The following is a 17199-nucleotide window of genomic DNA, read 5'->3' on the forward strand; positions in this document are numbered from 1 at the left end:
GAGCGAGGACACACTGTGGTAGTAGGCAGTGCACTTTGAATGTCTGAGTTAAATGTCTTGCAGACCCCTAAACCATGCACATGCATGCATACTCACACTCACACTCCACACACACACACACACAGTTTTGTTTCAGAGTCGTGTTGATTGGTTTGCCCGCAAACCAATGACTGTTCACCCATTTTAAAGTCACCATTTCTGTTCATCTTTCTCAGTGTTTTTTTCCATTTCTGAGTTTCCTTGTTGCCTCTGTTCACCTGTTTATTTTGTCCATTCGTAAAAAGAAGCCATTATTTCTCCCCCCAGGCGAGAGACGACGATGGCCTCGGTGGGAAATTACCCCAGCACAGCTTTACTCAGGACACGCCCAGGCTTGTCTTCAAGACAAACAGCGATGTGCTTGTAAGGACCATAACCATTTAACACTAGATAGAGTTTAAGCTTGATGGCTGCTGCACAAATATGTTTTGATGTTGTTCTTTGTTAAGAGTGTATAATTTTCAAGTCATTTCTTCCTGACATTTCAGTGGTTCATATTTGGGCATTACTGTAGACATCAACCATCAGGCAGGTCAAAAAAAAAAACCAACAAAAAAAAATAATAAGAGACAATACCCAAGCAGCATTCATGTTTTACAAACAAACATATAAGTTTGAACTTTTCATACATTTTTTTTCATGCGTAATCATTTGCTTTGCTCATTTTCATTCTACATCATATTCAGTGACTTGTGTTTATGATTTGTAGGAATTATCAGACAAATGTTAACTCACCCAGAATCAAAGTGGGTATGATGCTATTGCAATGGTAACACATTTGTGGCAAAAGTAAGATGAATTGTGTTTATTACCCTTCATCACAACAAAAAGACAATGAAATATATACCACATATACCAACTAGCATACCAGACATGTGCGGCTAATGTAGATTCAAAGGAACTTATTTTCATAGTTTTAAACATCATCTCTATGGAATTTTGTATGTTAAATAATAACATTTTAATTTACAAATTAATCGCTGAGATCTCGGATTGTGGCATCGTCAAGAAGTCAGATGGGGCAAGAAACACAAGCAGTCGACCATACAGGTTTCCAACGCACCATTGGGTAAGCCAAAATTTTTGGTATGGAAAACAATGTCAAAGTGTAAAATTATAAGCCAAACTGTATGTTTTAATTATACCGTAACAGATTAAATAATACATGTGACTGCGTGGTGACGACTCATTAGCATTTATTACAGCTATTTCTGGTGTGCTCAGATTCAGTTTTACCTCTAAACAATGTGGTTTAGACAATCTCACAACACTAATTGTCTGACTGCTCGTGTCTCTGCCCATTGGACTTTTAGGGATGTGTTTCCAGATCTTTTCTAAGTTTGATATGACTCAATGTCATAAATGATAGAAAGGGTGGCCAAACAAAAAAAAGACCCAATTGGTAAAAGAGTAGAATTTCATGTTAAAGCCATATTCAAAATTTTTGAAAACTGCATTTATTCATCCTACCTCTTTTTGCTGAGAGTTAGATGAGAAGATAAACGCATATCTGCATATCTGTATGCCAGATATGAAGCTACAGCAAGCAGCTGTTTAGCTTAGCTTAGCACAAAGACTGAAAATGGGGGAAACAGCTAGCCCGGCTCTGCAGGCTGAGCTTTTTATTTAGCGTACAGGTATGAGAGTGGTATTGATTTTCTCCTCTAACACTCAGCAAAAAAAGGAATTACAATATCTCCAAAAATGTCAAACATTTGCTTTAAAAGCAAACATGTAGCCGACAGCCACATGCCAGCAGAGATATTTGGTCTGAGAGAGGTCCAGCCTGCTGCAGGGACATTCAAACACAATCCAGCAGGTCAGTGTCATCATTCTTACACCTGGAGGTGTTTTACTCTCGGTATGCGTGTGAGTGTGAGCTGTGAAATATAGTGCAATTGAGGCTCACCTGGCCAAGTGAGAATGGCTTTTGTATGTCACATCTATAATGACTGATGGTGATGGCTGGCTGCGGTGATGGGGAAGAGCTGCCTTACAGGGAAGGTAGTTTAAGTCTTCTTTGGCTTTTATCTACACTTTAAACTTTTCACACTCCATTCGGGGTTTTATGAGGAAGTTAGGTACACGGTGTGGAGACAAACATCCAGTAAAAAACCCTGGGAGAGGACATGAACTGAACCAAATATGTTTCCCCCTTTGTAAGCCAGGTAATTATAACCATCATGACAGATATTTAAATAATTGAGGCCACTGTAAACTGATATTTTGGCTAATCATAGTAACAAGACCACATGTTGCAGATGGTCTGTTAAGCGCTGCCAAAGTTTAATTTTCTTGTGTAAACTTAAGTGGAGGCTTTATTCTGTTTTCTTTTTCCAATGGTCCAGGTGCTTTAAGACGACAGTCTCCAGCTACATAATCTAGTTTTTGGACTGAATCCACAACACAACAAGTGCAGTGTCTCCGTTTGAATTCTTCCCCACATTGATGAGCTTGAATTGAGAGAGCGGATACTTTGATTGTTTGGAGTAAGAGATGACTTAACCAAAAACCAAGCGACTGGCTCGCCTCAAGCACCTGGTTCATTTTCATGGGTTTAATCCTTGTGTTTTACACTATGTGATTATACCAGCAATCTGAGAAGTGTCAAAAGAATCACGTATCGACACTAAGAGGAGGGATATCCAAGCCTGTGCCTTCGTGCACTTTTACTGCTTAAACCTCTTCATTCTTAGAAACCTCTTCATCCTACATATAAAACCACTTCAGGTACTACAGCCTCTTATGAAACCTCACAATCTGTGCACCTTCTGAAACCCTCCAGCCTCTTAACCCTCCGCAACCTCCTCCTCTTCTTCCTCTTCATTATCTAAATCCTCCACATCCTCTGCAATCTCTTTAACATCTGCAACCTCTTCTTCTTTTTCGCCGCCTGAAACTTTTCCCATCCTCCTCAGCAACCTGTTGGTCCACAACGCGCTTCTTCATGTCTTTTACTGCAGCAGTTTATTACTCTTCATCCAGTCCCTTAATCCCTGATCACCATCTAAAGAAACACCTCAGCTAACTTCAGTTTAAGCTAATTATACATGAAAACTAGCTGTTGCCTGAACTTGGGATTCTTAAATTTCGTTGGCCTCGTCACAGGGTCAGAGGGTGAGCGGAGGAAGACAACGATGACTGCCGAGGTGAATGTTTAGAGGCACAATAATTGGTGTAATGCAAACGGTTAAACTACACCACCAATGCCGGTTCGTTGGCCAAGATGGAAATAAATGACCATAATTACATCCGCAACTGCAAACATCTGTGTACAGAGTGGGGAGAGAATGAGCGCGAGGGAGAGAGAGAGAGAGAGAGAGAGAAAGCACAACTCCATTAGCGTAATGCGCAGTGAAATTTCACTCACAGTGCAGAAAGTCGTTAAGTGCTCTCCATCTGTCTTTCTGAGTCGAGGAAAATTTCAGCACATTTATTATTTAGAATATCCTGGGCCTACCATTATCAAGCTCAACTTGCGAGAGCACCTTTTTGACTTTTACTCAGTCATGGCTCATTGAATTAGCCAAGACTAAATGGGCAGTTAAAACGTGCAGAATTCAAGGGACTGACATCTGAGCACCACCAGCATACTGTTTAAAAACAGCAGTTGCTCTGCGGTCCAGTCTGTGTTCTGTTTGTGCTGTGATTCTTTATGTTCTCCAGCTGCTTGGTCCGAGCTCAGAAGTTCCTCCTGAAATGCATTTGGGCACACTCCTCAGGGACACTGCATAATGACTTTTACAAATGCAGAGCTGTGATACATCTTTTAATAATTGTGTCCCTCTGAAAGACGCTTTCTGCTTGATTCAGTCCACTCTGTTTACCGGACAACCTGATGTAAAACACATAAACCATGCGAAGAAACTGATGTTTTACACATTTAGCAGCTGCAGGACAGCATGCTATGTATTCTTTTGAAATTCTGGCTACTGCTACAGTACATCTGCCCAAATAGCCCATGTAAGTCCACTGTCTTTCAGTTGCTGCCAGACAGGATCCTGCCAAATAAACTAGTGTTGCTATGCAGTGTGCAAAAGGAGTTTATCCACCTTCCGGTTACATCCCTCAACTTATTAACATTCAGCTGGGGGGCTTAAGGGTCTGTGTGATGGATGGATGTCGTTGAGGGGTCTGACAACTGATTAATGCCTTAATTATCTCCAGCGAGGACCTGCCACTCCTCCCAGAGCTGACAGAGTGAGCTGTGTGTGGCCTGACGAGTAACGCCGTGTTCAGGGCTCGCCCACTGCTATCTGCTCTACCAGGGTCACATTCATTTTCTTCCCAAAGAAAAATTTGCAGGTTTTGTGCTGAAAAGGTGTATAATGGTGATGAAACACTACAGCAGGGTGTTTTGGGATCTTTGCCACTGCAGTGAGCAAGAAAGACAACTTTTCAATTTAGCTTCCTTGTGTTTGGATCCAAGGCTGGTTTGCTCTCTGCATACAGAAGTGATCCTGCCTGAAAGCACAACAATATGTTGAGAAGTTTAGTTTAGTTTAGTTTGAAGTGGCAAAATCATTTTATTTGCTCTTTACAAATGAAATTATTGGCTGTGCCGACACTTTCCAAATCCCAATGTGACTAACAAATTGAACTGAAGGCGATAACATAATTCAGATCCTCTATTACATCAAGAACAATAATTGATTTGGAGTGGTTTAAAGAAAACTTGTTACTACAGAATTTCATTAGATAGACTTTGTAAGTGCCAAGTAGACATAAGCTGCTGTCTCTAACCATCAAAAAATCCAAACAAGAACAATGACAATTAGTTGCTATATGACTGGATTGTGGTGATTGGGAATTTGTGTATTTGCAGAACACACAAGTTAGGTTTGACAGTTTTATTGCAATTTTTGGGGAGAAAATGTTTGGCATTGTTGTATTGCATTGTATTATATATTAAGTGTTCATGCTATCTTGGCCAGACTTGACAGTCACATGTTGGGCGGGCACAAAATTACTAGAACTTTACCATGTAATGCACCTCTCTGACACAGTCCATGCACATGTATGTCGATCTGTAGCTGTAGAGACTACCGTAAAGGATAAATAGATTTGCCACTGTAATATTGTTTAACACGGGTCCAAAATGCTTGGAAAACAATGTTATTTTCAACTCAATATAGCATATTAGTCATTATCAGTTTTAAGTAGTGTGTTACTTTCTGTTGCAACATGCAGAAATGGCAATACTTGTGCACTGTCCCAAAAGAGGTGACACAGATCTTTTTATAAAAATTGTGATGGAAGCTCTCGCTAATAATCAGCACTGCAGTGGTCACCAAAATAGTCATATCATCTGTGTTCAGCTAGTTATCCACAGGAATAAGAAAATGACAAGCATCATGGTAAAAACCTTGTCAGTTTTTTTGCTACACTTGCTCTTTTTGTTACACTTCCTTAATGACAAAATTGTTGCTATTGCAACAATCATCTGATGGCTGAGGAGATTTAAATTAAATCATTTCAGTCAAAATGCTTTCTCAGATCATTGTTGATGTGGGGTGTGGTCTGAAATGCGAAACACAATCAATCAATTCCTTAAGTTAAACATTATGCAGTATCTTTCGAGAGTTTAAACTGATGTAATTATAGTGAATGTCTCCTAGTTGGTACACACTAAAATGCCAAGTGTAGAGAATGAGAGTGTCTTTATTATCAACAGAAGGTGTAAATGGTCATTCCTTGTAAGACAGAGAAGTTAAAGACAAAGTCACTTCAATAGCACTTAGCAGCAAAATGCCATCAGGTGTAAGTTAACCTCTCAGGGGGAAAACACATCAATTTGGACACATGCACAAACACCCACACCTACTGTACATGAACCAAATACAGTCATGTGTTTTTCTTTAAATTTCAAAGCAAAGTGTTTGCTTTTTACAGATCTGTACATTTATTAAGAAACAGCATCAATCATCTTAAAATGATTTTTTTTTTTTAAATGTGTCTGTCTCCAGATGGTTTGGAGGCTGAGCTTCTGTTTACCAGGGTACTTCAGAGGAAATTGTGTTGTATTGCATCAAAAACAAATTAGAACTCTTTTGTATGCAGGGTGACAGGTGCTGATGCAGAGTGTGTACTGTGTGTTTTTGTTGCAGGTGTGTGACTGGTGCAAACATATTCGCCACACTAAGGAGTATCTAGACTTTGGTGCTGGTGAGCGGAGGCTGCAATTCTGCAGTGCCAAATGCCTGAACCAATATAAGATGGACATTTTCTACAAGGAGACCCAGGCTGCACTGCCTGGAGCACTGTGTAATCCAGGAGGAGGTGGGGATGGTAAGCTGGAATGCAGTGGAGGGGTACAGCTGCTCACTCCCGAATCTTGGGGAACCCCGTTAACGGACCTTCGGCGTAAAGCTCCCTCACCTGGGGGGCCTTCCATAGCCTCTGCTTTGGCCCCTTCCACTTCTTCTGCCACCTCACCCTCAGACACTGCTGCCGTCTGCTCTCCTTCCTCGTCCTCCTCAGCCAAGATCCCCACACCCAGACCCCATGAGAGCCCCACACTTCCCCATCCGCCTGTTCCCACTTTGCACCCACCTGTCGGAGTCCCCCCTGGTAGCCCTCCCATGGTGATGACACCTCGGGGACCCATGCCCCTGCCTCTGTTCATGGAGCATCAAATGATGCAGCAGATCCGTCCACCATTTCTTCGTCCCTCTGCCCACCCGGGAGGTCCGAATAGCCCCTTGTCAAATCCTATCATCCCTGGTATTGGCCCACCACCTCCGCCAAGGACCATTGCATCAAGCCCCATGCACAGACCCCTGCTGTCTCCACACGTTCACCCCTCATCCAATCCAAACCCTGGCATGATGCCCCCCCACCCTGGTATCCCCATGCCAGGCCTGCCACCTTTCCCCCCTATCAACATGATGCCTAATGGACGAATTCCTCTGCCCCCAATGATGAACTTTGGCATGCCATCTTTGGCCCCATTGGTACCCCCTCCAACTCTGTTGGTCCCTTACCCTGTCATTGTACCCCTTCCTGTCCCAATCCCTATTCCAATCCCAATTCCCTTCAGCCCCAAAACTTCCAGGGACCAGCCAGAGAGCAGTGGTTTTGTCCAAGGTGCTCCAGAGTCCTCAGAAGCTACAGCTTCTGGGCCCCAATCTCCAGGTTCCTCTGGAGGTGACAGAGGGGAGCATAAAGTAGAGCCAGCTATTGCAGTGCATCTCTCTTCTGTCCACTCAGAAAGAAGCAGAACAGCATTGGTAGACTTGACTGTGAAGACAGAGGACAATTCAGGCAACCTGTGTCTAACCAGTGCCCCTAGAACAATGGACGGGGTGATTGATCTAACTGTGGGGCAGAGGTCATGCCAACAGGTAATTCAGAGGATGCTGCCTGGGGTCCAGGTCAAAGTAGAGGCAGAAGCTGAATCACGATCTCCACCAGCCGCTGGGCTAGGGAGGGAAGGGAAGGGCAGTCATGATGGGGGCGAAGGGGCCCTCTCACAGGGCCTTCCTAGTGCTACGGACCTGGAAGGGGCCACACACCTAAACACACTGGAATCATCAGGCCCACCCTCCAGCAACAGCAGCCCCTCTTGTAATGCTGACCCTCCAGTGAACCAGCTTAATCCACGTATCTCCAATCTTACCCCACCACCCTTACCTAGCACAACACGGACCCAGCCCCAACCCTCGACCCAGCTCCAAACAAGCCCTGCTGCCCCATGTAACGTCATAGTTAACGGTACAGGATGGCATTCGCTTCTCACACCTGCCTTTGAGTCTTGCCCTGACCGAAGAGGAGACAGCGTTGCAGGAGAAGGAGAGACAGAGGACCAGCCAGCTAATGGTGAGCTGGAACGTGAGGCACTGAAAGAGAACAATTGCTCGGTTGGAGATTGGGAGCCGGGCAAGCGGGGCCCAGTGCAAGACGAGATGGTGGACACAGTGGAGGGTAAGCCAGATCCTGACGCCAACTTGGAAGAGGGTGAGCACGCTTATGCCCTGCCGCTGTTGTCTACCGGCGGCTGTGTGGTCATCCAGCCTGTGCCAAAGCCCGGCGCTGACAAGACGGCCATCCTGTCCTGCTCCATCAGTGCCCCTTTATCAACAGCAGGGAGCCCTGAGCTGGAGCCGCCACTAAAGAGGAGGTGTCTGCGAATTCGCAATCAAAACAAATGAGGTGGGTTCACCCTAGTGTGCTCCCACAAACCCTTCACACTCTGTATTTAAGTATAAATTTACACAGATTTATTCAGTGACATTTTGTAATTCACTGTAGGGTACCCATCAAGTAATCGGTTTTGATATTTCGAAGGCATCTCACTCCCCAGCATGCATCTTGAGCTATTCTATTATAATCTCTTTTACTTTTAAAATGCTCTCTAAAAAGTTCTTCATTTGTCACCTTGTCTAGGAAAACTCTGGCAACAGGTTATTCTCTGTGTTGTCCAGTGGAGCATGATCATTTTGAAATCGCAAACTGCTTGAAATCATTCGAACCAATGGGAGAAGCAGCTTGCCATTGTGTAGACGGTATAAACAAGCATCACCTGAAAGAATGTTAGAGTGCATGTCCCCAATCCTTAATTCCACTGTGACAGACACTGTGCAGGTGATGTATTTGAATGTCACCTGGAGGGGCACTCGCAGGGACTGACTTCTAAAAGGGTTAGTGAAGGGAGGAGGGAAGATGATATGAAGCCCATTCTTGAAAAGATGAGGAAAAGCAGGTTAATACGTCAAAGTATGGCAGGGGATATGCCACGATTCCCTCACGGGTATTACCCTGATCACTTTGACACCACGGTTAAAACCCTTTAATTACATTACGATAACATTTTGTGACTCAATATGATTCAAATATATTATGAGAAATGGTAACATACTAGAAATGAGTGGCATTTCTTTGTTACTTTCAAGTTTATGTACATTTCTTGCTGGAGCATGTGTTTAACCAACACGTACATTTTCTAAACGTAACATTTAATTCTGCTCGAGACGTCACATTGCTTCCATTTACAGACAGAACACTTGTTGCTTCACTTTGACTGGCAGATTACCTCAATGAGCTTCAGAATGGAAAGGGGAAGTCTTTCATGTCAAAGGATTCAGTCAGCACATTAATACCAAATTTAATGATGCACTCCTCGAGTTGCTAATTAAATGAAATTGAATTCAAGAGCAATAGAAGGCCAATTCAAGTTGTGGTAACATGAGGCGAGTGCTCTGAATTAGAGTAATTAATAATGACAAATGACAAAAATCAAACTCCATGCACCGTTAGTGTTGCTAAAAGCAAACCAGCATCTGAAATGAATCATATAAGGAATGGATAAAATGTACCATAACCTTCAAATACCTAAAGATACATAATTTTCTGATTATTGATAAGGTAGATTGCACAGTGTGTTTGCTGTGTCTCGTTTTATCTGCAATATCACAAGGCATTAATTATGAAATATCTAAAACATTATGTAAAATTTATGCTACCAGAGAAGCACAAGCTGAATATTTCATTCTTTATTTGCCCAAAAGTGTCCTCAAGCTGATACAGATTGCTTGTACCAATGAGTTGAAACCCCAATTTAGGAAGCCCTTTTGAAAATCTGCATTTTCATTAATTTGATGATTTCTTGTATGACCCCTATTGCTTTGAACGGAACACCCTCTATTTTCCTACTTGACTGCTTGAATTCATGCACTGACTTGAAAAAAACAGCTTTGGTGGGGTGGGGGGGTGCAGTGCCTCAGTCTAATTCTCCTCCCACTCTGTTTCACAGATGGACGCTCTAAGGACCACAGTGCCATCAATGACACTCACTTGTCCACCTCCAAATCCCACCCCTCCCAAGTACACCACAGCGCACGTGTGCACAAACACACACACGGACGCACACACACGCATACATATACGCAAACATGTTTCTCGTCCTCACTCATCGTCCAGTCTACCAGCACCACAAATCGCCTTCGACGACTGATGAGAGTCCAACCAAACATGTTGATGTGTATCATATTAGAGCAAAAAGGACTCTTTTAGTCTGTGTGAACAGACACTCTGATGGACTGAACGTCTACGTGGCCAGCCGCATCGCTTGACTTTTGAACTGCAGACATTATATCCCTGCAACAGGAGGACTTTACCCCACTGCTTCTCTCCTCATTTAGAGACGGTCAGCCCACACTGGTTCTCATACCCTGTCCACCCTCAACCTGTCAAAGCAAGTGCTCTCTGTATTGACTGTTGCTATGGAACTCACCATAGTGTCCGATATTAAAAGCTGCTGCTGGTACATTAGTAAAGGAGCCCCAAAGAGAGATCTCCATCTCTCAGTGAAATGCTCCTATTTCGGTCCAACTTGGTGCCACACCAAAGGTGCAAAACCTCTGCCCCAGTAAGAGTTCTTTTTTCTCAAACAACTTGTCATTAAGGGAAAGACCGATCTCACAAAATTTGTATTGTAGAGCCACAGAGCTGGCGAAAAAAAAAACCTGCAGAAATCCTCATGGCCTTTGCTTGTCCACAACCAGCAAAAATGTATACATGCCAACCTGATGCAAAGTGTTTGAAGGACAAAACAGAAAATAGTCCCCGGACATAAAATCATGGTGTCTGGGTGGAATCATGCATTCTCTGCCATTATGCTGTGGCAACTATTTGTTTGTTCTAAAACTTCACTGAATACAAATAAATGAGGCAGGATGATCATTCCTTCTTATTGACAGTTTCACACGTTTGGGAGCACCGCGTGTGTGCTTAAACAGTACTTTAACAGTAACAGGGGCCCCTACTGTTTAGGAACATTTCAAGGCTTACTGCACCTCCAAAAGAACTGGTCTGGCATGGCAATGTAGTAACTCTGCCAACCTGCAAAGGGTACTTGCTACCGCAGGCTAGGTCTTAATCTTTTCTATAATACATTACCAGTGATGTTCCTGTAATGGGTTAGTTTGAGACTGACTGCACTGAATTTAGAGGGCAGAGGAATGCCAGCTCTTTCATAAATAATTCTTTTGGGACCTGGAGGGAAACTGCTGAAGTAACACCACATAAATATTTCTACAATAAACACGCTGAAGACAAATTCATTTTGGAAATAATTTGAGAAATATTTAAAACATTGCTTCTCGCTTGTCCAGGAATCCTGCCAAGTTGCTTAATTTTTTTTTTTTGCCAATTATTACTTGCAGCCAAATTTAAAGCCGGTGCTGTCCTTGATTCAGTGTCATTCTCTATGTACACCTTTTTGGGGCAGTTTAAGAAAATGCAACTCAACTGTCACCCATCCAGTTTGATCTGATCCAGTTACAGCTTAAGCCTGTGAGCTGGGACTGCGTCAAACAAAATCAAACAAAGCCAGCATTTAGTTTACACTCCTATGGAGGAGGTACATTGTACCAGTGCGAGACAAGGTATTATCATATGCCAAAGGCCTCTGGTGTGTTGAAACAAAACATGTCACCTAGTTTTCAGTGGAAATGGGATTTCAAACTGAAGATCAGACCAGATAATTTATAGTTGCCAAAATAACAAGCACTTATTTAAAAAAAAAAAAAAAAGGTAGATACAGTAGAACTTAAGTGGATGTCAAAAGCAGTATTACCCTGTTGTCTGTTTATGGTTTACTCGATCCATAAAGGCTTATGATATGTCACACTGCGAGTACGGTGAAATACAAATCTGGAGTAAAAAGATAATGCAGGACTTGAGTGATCCTTAATCATGAGTTACATTAGCTGTTTGCGCTGCTTTGCAGGCCCATCCTTTCTCACTGTTCTTCCTGTAGCCTCTGTCTTCTTTCACTCTGTCAGGGTGAGACATTGTGTGATTCATTCTGTGTCCAAATGAGGCCCAACATTTAATCATACACATATTTACACATCACAAGCATACCTACAGTACTCATACTCATGCCACACACACACACGCACGCGCATGTGTTTGTGTGTGTGTGTGTGTGTGTGTGTGTGTGTGAGGCAGGTGCAAGCAGAGAGCCCAGTTGAGATTACAGAGTGTTGACTCAGAGTGAGCACTGTGCAACTCTATCTGTTGCCTGTTAGTCAGGCATTTAGGCTTAGCTTGCCGCTTGCCAAGGCCCAGCTTTGGTGTCACTTGAAGCATTTCCTTGCCCCCGCTTCATTTCTCTCTGAGCAAAAGACAGTGCAAATGCTCTTTTTAGGCTGCCTCTTTGTTTTGTCTGCCTTTTTTTTGTTTTGTTTTTATTGAATTTGTCCATAAGTAGAGATATTCCTCTCTGTAATTCTTTGTCCCTAAGCACAGTATTTCTAACATTACAGAATTTTTTATCAGAGGAATAGAAATTGCACAATTGCACCCCTACTCCCAATATGCATATAATGCATGCAAGCCGTTGGTTGTCTCATCCACAGCCTTGTTAGGGAAAAAAAACAAACTGGGGTTGATGTAACCCAGAAACTGGACAGTGTAGTTTTAGTTGACTGCTCAGTTATACTTTCTGTAAATTTAATTTCTCCTCAGACTTCTAAAATACCACCTGAATGTAGGTTTTTACAATGTTTAAGTCCCCCCAGGATGCAAAAAACATATGGAGGACGTGACCTCCGTATCCTCCATGCTAGCTTCACCCCTGTACAAAACTGAGCCACTGATACAGCGCCGGCCTTCATCTTAAGCAGGACAGGTGACAGTTTGCTGTTTGGCAGTGTGTGCACCTGCATCGTGCAGGTAAAGGAAGGTGGGAGACGGTTATGTTGGTCAAGTCAGCTGCTAGACGGTTTCAGTTCAGTTTTCAAAATGGCTAGCTGGCTAGCTCCTTTGTTCACTGCTCCAAGCTAACACTGCTATGAGGCTGCTAGCGTCTCCAGAAACAGGAAGACTGACCTTGTAAAGGAAAAGAAAAGTGTCAGTGCTGCTATTACATGACATGTAGACTGATAAATGTTTTTCCTGCTAGCAGGCAGAGACTAATGATGGCCGTGTGGGCAGACTGCCATGAAATCTACTGAGCACATTGATGTTGATCAGAGGATGAACCCTTTCCAAGTTTGACATGAGCTTTCCTCTAGCGCCTCCCTCAGGACTAAATACCAACTTTGTACACAAAATATCTACAGCTAACAGCCAGATTTCAATGAAGGGAATAGTTCAGTATTTAGGGAAATGTGCTTTCTTGCTGAGAGTTAAATTAGGTGAAGTTATGTGAAGCTATAGGCTAGTTAGCTTAGCATAGCGACTGGAGACAAGGAAAAGTTTCTAGTCTTTATGCTAAGCTAATGCTTTAGCTTCATAAGTGCGTTTCTCAAAATATTAATCTTTTCTTTTTCTTTTTTTTTAAAACTACGGTCCCCAGAGGACAGAAGCTAAGTGTTTTTGGTGACCTTTTCCTGATCTTTCTTCTCGCGCCATCATTAGGCTAAATTTACAATTTTAGTACGTCTACTAGCCGAGAAATTTCATCTGAAGAGCGGCCTGCTTTTTAAGGGGGAACTAACCCGAAAACCTTTTGGTTCATCTGTTTTTTTCCCCTCCTGCTTGACACTGTTACACACACTTTCAGACACACACAGACAAAACAACATGCATGTTATGTCTCATTCTAATCTGCACCATGTTGCGTCGGCGTTGCAAACGGTACACTGTCCATGTCTGAGACAGAGGCTGAAGATACGACAGCCTAACGCTCATGTGGAAATCCTGGACCACCGAATCAGTCGTTGTGATGGCAAACAGACTCGTGACAAATCTCCAGCATTCCTTTTTTTGATGATGGACTACAGGCTTGGTCAACAGCCTGAATTATGCAATGACAACTAACTCCAACCCTAATATAGACGAGTGGTCCACAGACGAAATGTTACTTTTCAAAAACAACAGAGAAGTTGCCTTAACTCTTGCTTGTATAATCTCTACGGTTAAGACAATGATGCTCGCTTGTAAAGAAGACTCTCCCTTCTTTGTACAAAATGGAATATACCAGAAACAACAAACTTTGTTATCTTGCTAGTGTCAATGTATAGATGATCAGCTTTTTCTGTAACTTGTATGAACCGTCACATTTTTGCTAAGAAGAAACCCTCCTCTCAAATTCCTTGTCCCTAAACATCCAATCTGTTCAACGTTTTAACTTGTGGTGGACTGTCAATCTTTTTTGTGTACATTTTATAGTATTATTTATTGTTGACAAGTTTTGCATTTGCAAATAATAAAAAAAAAGAAGTGAAGGTGGTTTGACCTGAGCATTCTATTCCAATGTAAATGCCTGGTGAACAGTGAAAAGCTTTTTTTAATTATTAAAATGGAGAAAACAGTGATATGAGGAGATGATCTTCTGTCTTTTTATTATGACGTTGTAACATGTACATAACATGTGGCCAAAATTGCTTTGGAAAATAATCAATTTTTGTGTTGTAACAGTATTTGTTTTATCCAGTGAATTGCTCATGAAGACAAATAAATAAGAGGCACACACAACTCAGATGGGTCATATCTGCTCATTCTACATGTACAAGGAACCTGCACACGTAAAGGTCGTACAGCAGACTATTAGCTTTATATGAGATCACATAACAACTGTCAAATCCACCACTTTTCTCTCAGCGTTTTCCACTTAGTTAATCATATTCTAATGATAAAACCTTTAATATAAATACTGAGGGAAGAGCTGCGAAGCTCAAAGGAAATATATTTCAGTAACAAGTAAAAAGATTTGAACTATTCATGTGTATGAAAAAACACAATTTCCCTTGCCCTTTAGGCATGCTATCTAATCTTAGGAACCCAAAGGCAATGAGCCGTGAGTTGTCAGCCACTTTTGAATAAAGTAACAAGTAACAAAAACCAGCTTCTAAAAAATCAAGAATGTCAAAGGCAGCCATGCTAGTCTGATTTCTACAGTCTTATTAATAATTTATGCATATGATTATGCAGTGATTATGTGTTTAAACACATTTTAATATACTGAATCATACATAACTAGTTAAGCTTTAGTTATACCATCCTGGTTATACAATTTAAATATTGATCAGATGGAGTAGATTGAAAAAGAAACCAGCACTAAATAATGAGCCCAGTAATTACTATGTATTGGCACTGATAATTAGCCCACTACTGATGCTAGTTAGTAATCATTTATAGGTTAAAATGTGCCAATAAAACATCATGGAATTTTAAAAACAGTTTCATTTTATAAAATCTAATCTAATTTTATCAAATCTAAGCGTATCAATCTCATTTGTTCTGTGTCATGTTGGAGGGGTGTCTGACTTTTACAGCTCTGCAGAGAGCTGTGGATTAAATGGTCTCTAGCTCCATCTTATGGCTTCTGAAAGCATTGGCCCGCTCCACTTTTGGGATGTAATGGGAAAAGGTTTGATTTCCTCAAGGGGGAGATATAATCAAGGGCACACAGTTTAATGAACTCGCCTCGCAAACAACAGCTGTGTGGAGAAAAAACCTCTGAAGCCTTCAGCGGCCGTTTATTCAGGCTGTGCTGAGGCGGTTCATCTCATGATGTCTCACCATCCTGCATGAACACATGGAGGAGACAAAATAACACGAACACATTACAGTATGGAGAATGTGTTAGATGAGAGGAAATAAACAGGACTTTCTTTTGGTTTGAACATTTGTTGCAGATCATTTGACTGCACAATACTGAGCTGTGTCTCTTATATGGAGTATTACATTAGGGATATAACAATATCTTTTTATTGAGCTATTGAGAAGACTACCATAGACCACATTTATAAAATTAAAAAAGAAAACAACCAACATACCTCAACATAAACTTTGTTATGAATATTTCAGTCACTGTTTCTGGTGTTTTCGCAGAGCAAGTAATGAAATTCAGAAGAAAATCAATATCATTAATATCTTATCATTATGTTTAGAATAATATAAATACTAATGAAACAGAACAATACAGTAAGTTTTCAGCATTATTACATTGTTTGATTTTCTGTCAGTACCTAAGAAAATGGTCTTACAATCACATGAATAAAACATCTTTTTTAGCATTAATTGACTCAATTAAACTTACATTGATAGCATCCTTGTGGCACATTTTTACATGCTCTAAGAACAACAAGGACAGCTATACACCACATCATATGGCTCATTGCATAAAAGTGATATTTTCTTTAGAATGGCATTGGAAGCTCGTAGATCATGAGCCACGAGTCAGGGTTGAATGTGGTGAGTGATGAGCCATGATCCTCATTAGGTTTTGTAAATAAAGAGACGAGACGTGAGGTCAAACTGCAGTTTGTTTATCCCGTGTCTCATACAGTTGATCACTGAGTTGATTCACACTACATTTCCCAGATATCACCTGCCAAATGAACTGCTCTGAGGGGTTTTCCTTGGATTTTCTGTTGCTGGAGTTTGTGTTTCTGCAGGTGGCGCTCGTGTGTTTGTCTCTTCCACCGCTGTGGCTGCTGCTCCTCTAGAAAATATGAAATGCATCACTTCCTGTGAGTGATGCAGGATTTTGTTTTCCCAGGAGAGAGCAAGCACACACTAACTGTGTGGTGAACATGTAATGGAAATAGCTGCTAAACTTCATCAATGAGAGGGGCAGCAGCTAAATGTGTGTTCCTGTAAAGATGTGACAGTTCACTGTAACAGAGCTGTGATCGTTAAGTCAGGTGAAGGTGACGGGATGCATCTATGGTCCAGCTGCTCCCTCTGTGTGTGAAACAGAACACATCACATCTCCTGACCACAGCAACTCTGTTAGTAGACAAACATAAACCTGAGGAATGCGTCCTGCTGGCCAGTAGATATAACACAATATATCAGTCTCACTGAGACTCGCTGAGATAATTAAGCTAATTTCCACTCTCAAATTATTCATTATTTTATCAGCGATCCTAGAGGGTTCTTTTTTTTTTTTTATCTGATAGGATAATTAATATCAACCATGAGCTTATCAGTTACAGCTATCAGTTACTTAGGCGATCAGCCTGAAAAATATTGCAGAACAGATTTTCATGAAAGTCAGGTTGACCTTGGGCCTGGGAGAACTAATTAACTGGTGGTGATATGAAGGAAGGAGGAAAAAAAAGAGCTGAAACCCTTCCTCCAAATCCTACATGTACACAGACAGATGCAGGCAGAGAGGTAGAGGTGTAGGAGGACGGGACAGGTGGCTTATGGGTAACTGAGTCCTCGGTGTGTTGATGTCAGGGGGAGGAGAGAGGCTCCAGA

The 17199-nt window shown here is 41.8% G+C and overlaps 1 protein-coding gene across 1 annotated transcript in view; it reads left to right on the plus strand.

The window, feature by feature from the left end:
• sobpa (sine oculis binding protein homolog (Drosophila) a) overlaps positions 1-10698 on the plus strand; it is a 35721-nt gene extending 25023 nt beyond the window's left edge. The window contains exons 6-8 of the mRNA XM_070842760.1: positions 307-402; positions 6147-8190; positions 9791-10698. Of these exons, the coding sequence (XP_070698861.1) occupies positions 307-402; positions 6147-8189 (2139 nt within the window). The 3' untranslated portion in view covers position 8190; positions 9791-10698. The remainder of the gene's footprint in view (positions 1-306; positions 403-6146; positions 8191-9790) is intronic.
• The last annotated feature ends 6501 nt before the right edge of the window (positions 10699-17199 follow it).

This window comes from Pempheris klunzingeri, chromosome 13 (genome assembly GCF_042242105.1).
Source record: "Pempheris klunzingeri isolate RE-2024b chromosome 13, fPemKlu1.hap1, whole genome shotgun sequence".
NCBI classification, from domain to species: Eukaryota; Metazoa; Chordata; class Actinopteri; order Acropomatiformes; family Pempheridae; genus Pempheris; species Pempheris klunzingeri.